This window comes from Mycosarcoma maydis, chromosome 1 (genome assembly GCF_000328475.2).
Source record: "Mycosarcoma maydis chromosome 1, whole genome shotgun sequence".
NCBI classification, from domain to species: Eukaryota; Fungi; Basidiomycota; class Ustilaginomycetes; order Ustilaginales; genus Mycosarcoma; species Mycosarcoma maydis.
The window spans coordinates 842,584-854,258 of NC_026478.1; the positions used below are offsets into that span (position 1 = coordinate 842,584).

At 55.2% G+C, this 11,675-nt stretch overlaps 4 protein-coding genes across 4 annotated transcripts; 2 read left to right on the forward strand and 2 right to left on the reverse strand.

The window, feature by feature from the left end:
- Positions 1-1,443: 1,443 nt before the first annotated feature.
- UMAG_00309 (uncharacterized protein) lies at positions 1,444-2,718 on the forward strand (the record flags this gene model as incomplete). The annotated part of the gene is made up of 1 exon (XM_011387916.1): positions 1,444-2,718. One exon carries the CDS (start codon positions 1,444-1,446, stop codon positions 2,716-2,718), a length of 1,275 nt encoding a protein of 424 aa, XP_011386218.1.
- Positions 2,719-2,965: 247 nt separating this feature from the next.
- Positions 2,966-4,729, reverse strand: UMAG_00310 (chromatin-binding/pre-rRNA-processing protein IPI3; the record flags this gene model as incomplete). The annotated part of the gene is made up of 1 exon (XM_011387917.1): positions 2,966-4,729. One exon carries the CDS (start codon positions 4,727-4,729, stop codon positions 2,966-2,968), a length of 1,764 nt encoding a protein of 587 aa, XP_011386219.1.
- A 1,205-nt stretch (positions 4,730-5,934) lies between these two features.
- On the forward strand, positions 5,935-7,839 carry UMAG_00311 (putative asparagine synthase (glutamine-hydrolyzing) 2; the record flags this gene model as incomplete). The annotated part of the gene is made up of 1 exon (XM_011387918.1): positions 5,935-7,839. The coding sequence occupies one exon, from the start codon at positions 5,935-5,937 to the stop codon at positions 7,837-7,839; it is 1,905 nt and encodes a 634-aa protein (XP_011386220.1).
- A 390-nt stretch (positions 7,840-8,229) lies between these two features.
- Positions 8,230-10,500, reverse strand: UMAG_10094 (uncharacterized protein; the record flags this gene model as incomplete). The annotated part of the gene is made up of 1 exon (XM_011388350.1): positions 8,230-10,500. One exon carries the CDS (start codon positions 10,498-10,500, stop codon positions 8,230-8,232), a length of 2,271 nt encoding a protein of 756 aa, XP_011386652.1.
- Positions 10,501-11,675: the final 1,175 nt, after the last annotated feature.

Below are 11,675 nucleotides of genomic sequence, written 5' to 3' on the forward strand. Positions count from 1 at the left end.
GAGAAGGATCATCGGGTAGATGAGCTTACAGCGCTCGAAGCGCTGAGCGTGTGAGTCGGGATGGAATGGAAGGCCATGCAGGGAGACGCAAATCAAAGCCATCAACTGTATGCCAAGCCCCGGACGCGGAGTCGGTTGGATTCGAGATGTGTGAGAGCTTGGCGAACCAGGACAGTTGCACGTTGGCGTCGCATTCGTGATTCACGATTTGTGTGTGTGTGTGTGTGTGTGTGTGTGTGTTTTGCCAAGCGTCTGCCAAGACCTCAGCCAAGAGAAAATTTGCTGCAAAACATAGCAAAGCGAAAAGAAAAAACAAGCCTGCCAACGTTCAACGTTCACGTTCGCGTCGAGCGTGAATTCAAAGCGCGCTGGTGACCAACTCACGACTGGCTGCTAAACAGGCCAAGACTCAAAATGCTCTCTCTGTTTGTCAAACAGTGCGCCAAGCAAAGCAGCAGTACTTCCATCCAATCTTGATTCCCTCTGGCTTGAACTGCCGCGATCAGCCTGGATGTGTCTGCCAAGATCTCGATTCGAACCTCACAATCATGAATCGCAGGGTGAACTTGAGTCTTGATATCTACCGTGATGTGCAAGCCTTCTTTGTTTTGCTGAAGCTGCGAATCCTCAAAAGCTCAACTGCCACTTGCGGTGAGACTGTGATAACAGTATTGATAAAGTGGATACACTGTGGGAGAGGTGACACTGGCAACTTGAGAAAGAGGGTAGGATGTCTAAGTGCATGCAAAGTAGTCGTGTCCTGTGCCAAGCTTTTGGGCAAAATCGGCTTGCACTACCTAATACCACGCTGAAACCCTTGCCCTGGTCTACAGCGACCATCAGAGGTGCGAGACGCCGACCTTCAGCTGCCGATCCGTCGTGCATTCACTGTTGCATCCATTGCGTCTGGGGGCGGAGAACATTCTCTCACATCATTGCACGTCTGCTGCCGAGTCTCAGACTAGTTGTCCGCCTCTACTGGTCAGCAGAGCGTAGAGCGTGGCCAACTCCTTGCTGATCCAGGGTGAGCTCGCGTGCGGCGGGTATGCAACAGAGGGTCTCTCTCCTCTATCCAGTTCGATAGCTCTCGCTGTGACCAGCATCGGATCTTGGCGTCCTGTTGTTTCTAGTCTAGCAGGCAGGCGGCTTATGCTCCGGCGTGCTGTTTTCGTCAATCTTGGCACAGCCTTGTTCGCTTGCACGTCCCCTATCCTAACAAAGTACTGTCTGCAGGTGTAGACAGAAGTATATGATGCCTGCCTGAACTGATGGAAAATCTCATGGCTTTCGTTGCTGTCATCTACGCCCCTTCCATCTATCTATCCATCTATCTATCCATCTATCCATCTACCTTTCCACCTTTCCACCTTTCCACCTTGTACATAGTCCAGCCTCTTCACCTTTCGAGATCAACAAGAGCAGGAAAGCATCTCTCTCAACACCATGACCAAACTCACGCTCACCGTAGCGCTCGTTTCGGCTTTGCTCGCCAGCGGCGCCTCTGCTCAGCAGCCTACCGGCACCGGAAACGGCCCTGATCCTCGTGCCACCACCGACTTGAATCGCAATCAGCCCACCAAGTCGTGGACGCAATGGCAGCCCAAGGCTACGTACGCCTTCTCGCAACTTCCCGATCAGTACATGGGAGCCAACCGCATCGAGTCCGGCGAGGGTGGGCAGCCCGGTGGAGAGCCTCAGTCGGGTTACAACACGTGTGCGCGCAACACATGGAACCAGGACTCCAAGTGCCAGACGGCGTGGATCAACTCGCTCGAGGACTTCTGTCTCTGGGCTCCTGCCGAGTATGGTACCGTTGGTGAGAAGGAGCGATCAGGTGTCGCCTACTGTACTACCGACCGACACGGCACTCGTCTGATTCCTGACGGCACCATCCAGGGTGCTCACTTTGTCAGGACCAGGGATTACGTTCAGGTGACCGGTGTGGGTGACTTTACCAGCATCTTGATCCCTGACGGTGACGATGGAGGAGAATTCGACCCTCACGGTGCTGATGACTTGGGCAACCCGATCGGTGGTATTGTCTACACCACGGCGAACCCGGCCTCGAACGGCGAGCCATTCTTTGTTAGCGAGTGGACCAACTTTATGTCGTACAACCAGTTCTGCTTGCGTGCCTGTTGGGGTGAGCGCGCTGCTGCCCAGTGCGAGCACATCTACGATGTCATGGGCTGCCGATGGAACATCCCTGCCAACTACGAACCGGGTGTTTTCGAGACATGCGATGGTGACATTGGCCAGCTGCAGGGTATCTACAGCGGCTCAACCTTCCGCCAGGGTGACCCGGTTACGCCTCCAGCTCACCCCGCTCCTTCGAGCAGTCAGTGCTCCTCGGTGAGCACCATCGGTCACGGTCTTCTCGCCCGATCCGCTTCGGCAAGCACCTCTTCGGTCGAGACCTCATCGTCGTCAGCCGCCTCGAGCGCTGCTACTGACTCTTCGGCCTCGACTAACAGCGCCTCGTCCATGACCAGGGTCACCAACAGTGCTGTTTCCACAAACGTAGGCTCCGGCACCGGCTCAGGCTCGGGTTCGGGCTCGGGTTCGGGCTCGGGCTCGGGCTCGGGCTCGAGCAGCGGCAGCTCGAGCTCCGGAAGCTCCTCCAACACGCAGGGTGCTGCTTCGAGTGCCTCGAGCCTCACCATCTCGGTTGGCCTTGCTGGTCTCGTCGCTATCGGCGCTGCGGCGTTTGCTCTCTAAACTGGCGCACTGCGTCGCATGTATTTCCTTGTTGACAAAAACTTGCTAGTTCTTATCGCTTGCCAATGACCGCAGCCATCTGGTTGCTTCGCTTTCTCGCATGGACACTCGTGTTTCTCTCATTCAATTCTTACGCATCCTGGCCATGCTTGATGCTGTGAACGTTTGACTATTCCAAGTCAGTGTGGGTGGGTGAGGTGCTTGTGGTATCAATTGAGATTCATTCTACCTCCGACAAGATTGCACATCATTCGCTATCGACCTGGTTGACTGAGAGACGATCCTGTACGAGGCGAGACCACATCTCGTCGTTGATTGCTTTGGCTTGATGCAATTGCGAGCGCAGCAGTTTGTTCTCTCGTTGGAGTCTTTCTGCCTCTAGCGCGGCCTGTGCGTGGATTGCGGACGTGCTTGGCGGAGCTCCCGATTGGGTTTGGGAGGGCGAAAGTAAGGCCGATGTGGATCTGCCGAGAAGCTCGCTCGATACGAGATGGCTGTCCCATTCGGGATCGATGAAACTGTCGACGTTGTGCTCATCGAAAGCCAAGGTCGTCTTGTTACCCGAGATGCGCGTGAGATATGGTTTCGACAGTCGGTCCTCTTCTGACGCAAGGACATGATGGCCGAAACTCGAGGCAATCGGTCGAACAGGGATGCCGACAGGAGCGCCAGCACCACCCACTCCGCCTGAACCACTCATGGAAGACCCTGTACCTGATGAGGAAAGAGTCTCCCAATGTCCGAGCAGATCGCGAGGCTTGGGAAGAACCATCAAATTGGTGACGGCATTCTTATCGGAAATAGCGCTGACCTTTGCGTTTCCGAGCAGCGACACTGTGCGAACAACCTGAGAGTTGGACACGTCGATCACAAACAGATTGCCGGCAACACTTCCAACTAGAAGCGAGGTAGAGTTGGTGGACAGACACATGCTGGAGATGGGTTCACGAATCGAGATGATGCTGGATCCATTGGATTCTGCTCGATGCGCCACATCTCTCGCCGACGGAATGCGTTCTGTTGTCGGTCCAGCGGCCGAGCCAAAGCCATGTGCCTCGACAGAGGATGCACCTCTGAGCTCGTCGGTAACAAAATCGAATTGAGAGCCTGTAGTAGCTTGCTTGGTTTCGACCATCCTGCTAGACGCGTCGCGCTTGCGAAAGAGGTCGATACGGTAGACGAGGTTGTCTGAAGAGGTCGGTGCGGTGGCTGCAAAGAAGAAGCGCTCGGTGCAATCTAAGACAACCCTGTGAATGGGCTGTTCGAAGACAAAGGTGCTCAGAAGGCTCCTAGTGCGGAGGTCCCAGAGTTTAACGCTCGCATCGCTAGAGCTCGAGAGCACCATGGCTTGGTGCGGAAAGCGGCCGCTCGAGATGTCAAGGTCGGTTATGGCCAGATTGTGGTCGGCGAGTGTGCAGTATGGTGCTGGGTTGTGTTCCGAGCTGGTGATGGAAGAGCTGGTCTGGTCGTGCGGAGCCAGCAGACCTGCAAGACTCCACACAAGAATCCTTGCATCTTCGGATCCTGTCAAGAGACCAGCACCGTCGCAAGTCCATTTAAGCACTGTGACTGAGCGATAGTGAGCGTCAAAGGAGGCAAGCAGGTCTCCCGTGGCTATCTGCCAGAGTAAGATGCGACCGTCAAACGAACCACCGGCTACGAGGTCGCCGTTGGGAGAGCAGGCGATGCACGAGAGTTTGGAAGGAAGAATGATGCGTTGCAAGAGATGATCTCGCTGCCATGAGAAAATGTTGAGCGCGGCCTTGTTGCTCTCGAGCTGAAAGATGAGACCACCAGTGCCAGAGATGGCCGGGTTTGGCGAAGTAGGAATTACCGTGACAGAGTGAAACGCTGGATCCGAGACACCTTTGAACGTGAAAAGTGCCGAGGTGGAAGAAGGAGCTGCGACTGTTGTGAGGCCCATGGATCCCACAAGAGTTGATGAGGATGCGGTCGAGTAAAGAAGGCACTCTGTCGCGAACAACGACGCAGCCGAGGAGGAAGACGCCATCTGAGTCACGTGGAGGCCTGGCGGCAGGGCTTTACACACACACACACAGAGAGAGAGAGAGAGAGAGAGAGAGAGAGAGAGAGAGAGAGAGAGAGAGAGAGATTGAAGGATCTTTGTCGGTGAAGGAAAGATATGAGCTGGACTCGGATTGCTTACGAGCCTTTGGTTGAACGGGTGCTAGAGGGCGGAGGCGCAAGTTCCAGGGTTTCTCACACAGTAAACTGAACTACTCGAGAAGAAAGCGAAAGCTCAAAGAAATTTGGTGGAGCAGCTCGGAAGTCGGGAAGTCGGGCTTCGAGATTTTAAATGTCAAATCGGGTATCAGGCATCTGATCGGGCAGGTGCACGTCTGTGTTGGCAGGATAAGCACGGGGTGATAGAATATCACAGTCTGTGGCGGGGCTGTTCTGAGGTCTGAGTTTCTTTAATAATGAGGCAAATCGTGCGCAGAAATCGTGAATCGTAATGTAACAAGGCCTGGCTAAATGGCTAAATTGCGTGTTCACGACCCCAGCCAAATAAGCGGGCGCGTTACTGTGTGACTCGGAGCGGGAAATTCGCTCGACGCATCGCATGCGTGATGTGCAAAGGCCAAGTCACGAGTCGATATTGACTGGTGGGCAAGCCTCGAAGATAACGAACGGCGGATACTTTGAGAATCACGAATGGGCGCGGATGATTCAGGAAGAAGACCAAAAAGAAGAAAAAAAAAAGAAGAAAAAAAGGAAAAAGCGGCCGCCACACAGCTAAACGTGAAAGGAAGAAGCCGTCACAAGTCACGAGTGAGTGATTTGAGTGAGTGAGTTACCAACCCTAAGCCATAGTCGTGAGAGTGAGTTGGATCGTCAGTCCAAACGCGTGTTCTGGTTGGTCGAAAATTGTCCAAGATCCGGCCTTGGTTCACAGCTGCCATGCAGGCTACCAGGCAGAGAGGGGGTTAGCAAGCAAGCGAGTCACGAGTCATCAGCTAATCTGTCATTCGTTGGAAGATCTGTTGGTTGATCAGAGATGTGCTCTTATAAGCGCGCACTCACACGATATCTACCCACCTTGCCATCTTTCCCTCACGCATCTCGATTTGCTGCTCAGCTACGCAACCTCGTAAGCACACGAACCACAGCGCAAAACAACGTCTCAACAGCGAACAGCAATCCTGATCCCTTCCTCCGACCAATCCACGCTAGCAGCATTACCCAAAACCCAAAATGTGTGGCATTCTCGGATGTATCCACCACCCAGACGCTCCGGCGTATCGCGGCAAGATGCTCAACATGTCGCGCTGCATTCGTCACCGTGGCCCCGACTGGTCCGGCTGTGTCGTTACCCAGGAGGAGGGATCCAAGGGTTCCATCCTCTGCCACGAGCGTCTGGCCATTGTAGGTATCTCAACAGGCGCCCAGCCTCTCGTTTCCACCGATGGCAAGCTCATCCTCGCTGTCAACGGTGAGATCTACAACCATCGACAGCTGCGCAAGAACTTGAAGGATCAGAACGCCGAATTCAAGACAGAATCCGATTGCGAGGTCATTCTGCATCTCTACCGCGAGCACGGCTCCGACTTTGTCAAGATGCTCGACGGCATGTTCTCTTTCATTCTGCTCGACACCACCACCACTCCACACCGAGTCATTGCTGCTCGTGACCCCATCGGTATCACCACATTGTACCAGGGTGCTTCCTACAAGTACCCTGGCGCAATCTACTTTTCCTCCGAGCTCAAGGCTATCCACGAAGAATGCGACCGCATCCGTTCCTTCCCTCCCGGCCACTTTTACGACTCGTCCCTGCCCGAAGGAAAAGAGACTGTTCGCTACTACACGCCCAGCTGGCTCGACGGCGATGCTGAGGGTGCCACAATCCCCACCAACCCCACCGATCTCAAGCAGATCCGTGAGGCGCTCGAAAAGGCTGTCCGCAAGCGTCTCATGTCCGAAGTGCCTTATGGTGTGCTTTTGTCAGGTGGTCTCGACTCGTCGCTCATCGCTTCGATCGCAGCGAGAGAGACGGACAAGATGGCCGACCTTCAACGCAAGCAGTGGGAGGAGCGACAGGCTCGACGTTCTCGTGGTCTCACTACGCCAGCTGGCGATGCTAACGGCGCCAAGCTCCCCGTGGGCCTTGACGAGGATGCCGACAACGAGGTCGAGAACCTCGCCGCATGGCCACGACTCCACTCGTTCTCTATTGGTCTGCCTGGTTCGCCCGACTTGATCGCGGCACGCAAAGCCGCCCAGTTCCTCGGCACTGTGCACCACGAGTACACGTTTACCGTTCAGGAGGGTTTGGACGCCATCGCCGACGTGATTTTCCACCTCGAGACGTACGATGTCACCACGGTGCGTGCGTCGACACCCATGTATCTGCTCTCGCGCAAGATCAAGGCGATGGGCGTCAAGATGGTGCTCTCCGGTGAAGGATCCGACGAGATTTTCGGTGGCTACCTCTACTTCCACGCTGCTCCTGATAAGACTTCGTTCCATCAGGAGTGTGTGCGCCGTGTCAAGAACCTGCACACCGCCGACTGTCTTCGTGCCAACAAGAGTACCATGGCTTGGGGACTCGAGGCGCGTGTGCCATTCCTCGACAAGGCGTTCCTGGATGTGGCCATGAACACGGATGCTGCAGACAAGATGTTTAGCAAGGGCTCACTCCAGCAGGTGGATGCTGATGGTCGTCCGCGCATGGAAAAGTACATTTTGCGAAAGGCATTTGATGTGATTCCGGACGACATTGAAGCTGGTGGTGACGGAAGTGGCAGTATGCTCTCGGCGTCGGCGCCTCGTAAGCCGTACTTGCCCGAGGACATTCTGTGGCGTCAGAAGGAGCAATTCTCGGATGGTGTGGGTTACTCGTGGATTGACGGCATTAAGGACCATGCCGAAAAGACTGTCTCGGATGAAAAATTCCAGGAACGAGCAAAGAGGTATCCTAACGATACCCCGGATACTAAGGAGGCCTATATGATCCGCGAGATTTTCGAGAGTTGGTTCCCATCCGAGGCGGCAGCTTCCACAGCCGTCCGTTGGATCCCTAGAGCCGATTGGGGCTGTGCCGCCGACCCTTCCGGTCGTGCCGTCAACATCCACGAGTCTGCCTACTCTACCGAGTAATCTTAGTCGGTTTTGCTCGTGCTTTTCTTCTGTATTCTCCCCCCATCTCCTTACAATTCTCACTCTATTGCCGAACCTATCTCAGTACATTCCTCTGTCGACAGGCATTTGGCATTCCCGCTCCAAGCAGATTAGCGTTGCCCTCACCTCCACCGCCCATCTCTCTCTCTCTCTCTCTCTCTCTCTCTCTCTCTCTCTCTCTCTCTCTCTCTCTCTCTCTTCCTCTCTCTTCCTCTCTCTGATCTCATTGGAAACAGCCACAACTGAGCAACTGAGAATTGCGAAAAGCACAAGACCACAAGACCAATGCTGAATAATACGTACAAGCTGAATGCAAACTCGTTGATGTCATCCGCGTCTCAAGCAGCGATGCTTGCATGCATCCTGAGCCTATTTCGACGTGCTCGAATGCTGGCTCTCACCCAAAGCGATCCAGCTAGTGCCCAGCGGAGAATCTGGACCATGATCCCGATCTTCATTCTCAGAAGCGTTGGCAGAGTGATGGTGTATGGCTGGCGGGTAGGGAGCACGGCTGCTTGCGCCACTGCTGCTGGGCGCGCCTGTCCAGGGTTCACGGTCAAAATTGGTGGGCATGGACGTGGTGGAGCGCACGTCGCTGAGGCCAGCGTTGGACGCCGACAGGTCCGCCTGCGACGATTGCATGGGTCGCGACGATCCAAAGTAAGGACTGTGCGTGTTAGAGACACCGCTTTCTTCCTCGGCGTACGCGTCTGCATCGGCATCATTATCGCCGTATGCCGAGGAAGGCACGCTGCTGGGGATGCCAGAGCCGACTCCAGATGAGCGCTCACTTTCGGGCAGGCTTTGCGCGTCCGAATCTCGGATCTCGTAGATCAGCGGGCTGGGCTTCTTGGAAAGCGAAGCACGAGAGTGAGCAGCGGATGCCGGACCAGGGCCCGGGCCAGCGATGGGCCGCTTGGCTGCGCCGGGTTGTGACTTTGCAGAGTCACCTCGACCGCCAGAGGTCTTGCTCCAATTCCACGGAAGGAAAGCGTGTTCAGCCCTGCCGACGAGACCAGCCCTACGCAGGGCGAGTTGCCTGCTCAAGGCAAGCGCAAAATCGACGATGCCTGTGGGCACAATGGCGAGCAGTACTTGACTGACAGTGAGCCAGTAAGCAGAGAAGCTGTGTGTTCCGACAGTGTAGCTGGGACGCAGTCTCCGCTTGGTGCTAAGCATGAGGTTGGCCACCTTGTTCAATACAGGAGCTGAAGAGGGGGATTTGTGATGCCATAAGGAACCCACCAACGACGATGGTGACCGGCCAAAACTGGGGCGCGACGGCGACTTGAGTGAGGTATTTGCGCTTGGCGAGCTGGTCGTGGCTTCGTTGGAGTGGGCGCTTGCAGCCATGGTGGGATCTCCGAGAACCGATCCCGAATTCACCTCGACCATCGTGACACGAACATCTCTCTGCTTGAGGTTGGCGCGAGAGTTTGATGCCTTTCGAGATGTCGAGCTGCTGCCCGAGTAGCTACTCATAGCAGAAGGCAGTTTGCTATTACTTGCGGTTTTGGAGTGGAACGAGTCTTCCTCGCATTCACGTCGTAGTGATTGCACACCGGCCGCAGCGCTCTGAGCGATAATCGAGCACATCGCTTGACGGGGCAGAGCAGTGCGCGAAGCTGGGCTTGAGACGAGTGTCACGATCGTAGCCGGGTCCGACTCGGCCGTATGGTCGGCACGATTTGGCAAGGCCTTCAGCATCGGGATCAGTGCACCAAGAACACACAAGCTAGCCACAACATGGCGGTCGAGCAACTCAGAAGAAGGAGAGGGCGCGAGTTTGGTGATGGGTGTACCGAGCAGCGAAGCTGAAGCCGAGGTAGACAGACTGCGCGAAAGGCTAGGATCGTCTTCGGGCGCAACAAAGCTGAGCGCGTTCACCACGCCAGCGATGTTGATGTTCTCGCCTGGCCGAGCGTAGGGATCGCCAGCACTGGTGAGCGGGTAACGCAGGCTGAGGGCGGAGGAGAGAGCTCTGACGAAGGGCTGCAACGAGCCGGAAGGATCGTCGGCATCAAAGATGAGCGCTTTGACGTAACCACGAGAGCTTGGTGGAATCAAGTTCTCGAACTGAGCCAGGGCTGCCGAAGAGGAGACGGAAGCAAGCACCACGAAGCCTAGACTAGAGAAGTGCAGGGCGAGTGAGCGACCGAGCGGGGTGTCGGCTCCCAACACGATGACGGCTTCTCTTCGAACACCGTTCTTTAGGCGAACTTGACGTGTACGTCCTCGACCGACTACTTGCTTCTTGCCTAGGTAAGGGAGTGCAATGTAGCCGCCCTGGTATGCATAGCTAGTGCCCAAACCGACGACGAGAAGACCGCCGGCGAGGCCGAGGGCCGTGCGATGGGTTCGCGCCCAGGCTTGAACCAGCTGCAGGTTGGTAGGAGGCGGAGGCGGTGGCACGAGTGGAGGTGCGGGAACGGGCGATACGAGCTCGGTGACTTTGCCGGTGAAGCTGTCCAAGGAGGGGAGTGAGGGAAGATCCGGGATGGGAGGGCCATACTTGTTGAGCTGTTCGTAGAGGATTTGATAGTACTCTTGCACAGAAACGGAGACCTTGTGCGGCAGCTCTTGCAAGTTGCGAGGTAGATTGTCCTCGATGAAATTCTCGAGGTCGGTCAAAGACGGCATGGTGGGGACTGGCAAACGTCTATCGGCTCGAAGGCACACGAGGGGAACTAAGGCATAGACTAGTTATAACGTTTCGACCTTGCAAACAGACGACGTGTTGGCAGCCGAAGGCGGGGATTGTGAGTGGATAAGTGCTTGCGACAGGATCGCTAAAGCAGACAACGGTGGAAAAGGGCGGATCGAGCACGATGTCAGCCGAAAGTCAACAAGCTAGTGTCGTCCGAGTAGGTTGTGAAGCTCAACTTGGAATGAAGACGAGCTGGTTTGTTGAGTAACTGGCGGGGGCGGTATGGTTGACGACGTCAGAAAGGGTCGGGGATGTGGTAGCGCTGATGAAGGTGGCAAGTCAAGATAGAGCCCCTGTGCACGCTGCGGCCAAGCAGGGAATCGTGAATGGAGCGAGATGAATGATTCGTGATTATCACAGGGCTCTCTGGACACGGACACGGATGCTGTGATAAATTAGCGGCAAGTTGGTGACGCGCGCCTAAGTCACTGTACTTGTGCTGTCAGTTTAGCACTCACGGCTGTTAATTCACAAATTGACTGCGCTCTTGTCTGTGTCGGGCGAGCTAAGTTAAGTCAAATTTCATCAAGTTACACGGTGAGTGATCCGTGATCCAAAAAGTGGCAAGATCAAGGGTCCCTGCATCACGCAAGCAACGCTTTTTGTTGGTTTCCTCAGCCCAAGATAAGTCGCGAGTGAGGCGAAACGTGAGTCGTGAGTCTGAACCCTTGATCAGTCGTGAGTTGATCGTGACATGGTCTGGGCACTTTATCCGAGGTATAGCGTAGAGCCACACCCACAGACTCACCACTTGTGGGTAGCCTCTCGGCACGCTTTCGAGCAAGGTCGGCAGCCATCACACCATCCAGTCACGAGTCCTCACCCTCCCTCGTCGATCTTCAGGATTCGGCGGTCTCCGAATCGTAAATGCTATTCCGCAAAGGCTTGCCAGCTGCTAGTAACATACATTATTGATACAGACGCTCACGCTTTCCCACACTCTCAACTCAAAGTTCGAACGCGTGACTGTGCAAATTCTAACACAAGAGCCGTCTGTCTTATCTCACTCACGACTCGTGACTGTTCAACTCAGACCTATACACGAAACACACACCCGGTCACAATCCTAGACCGTGGAAAAGGGCAATTGACAGATTCTATTAGGCAA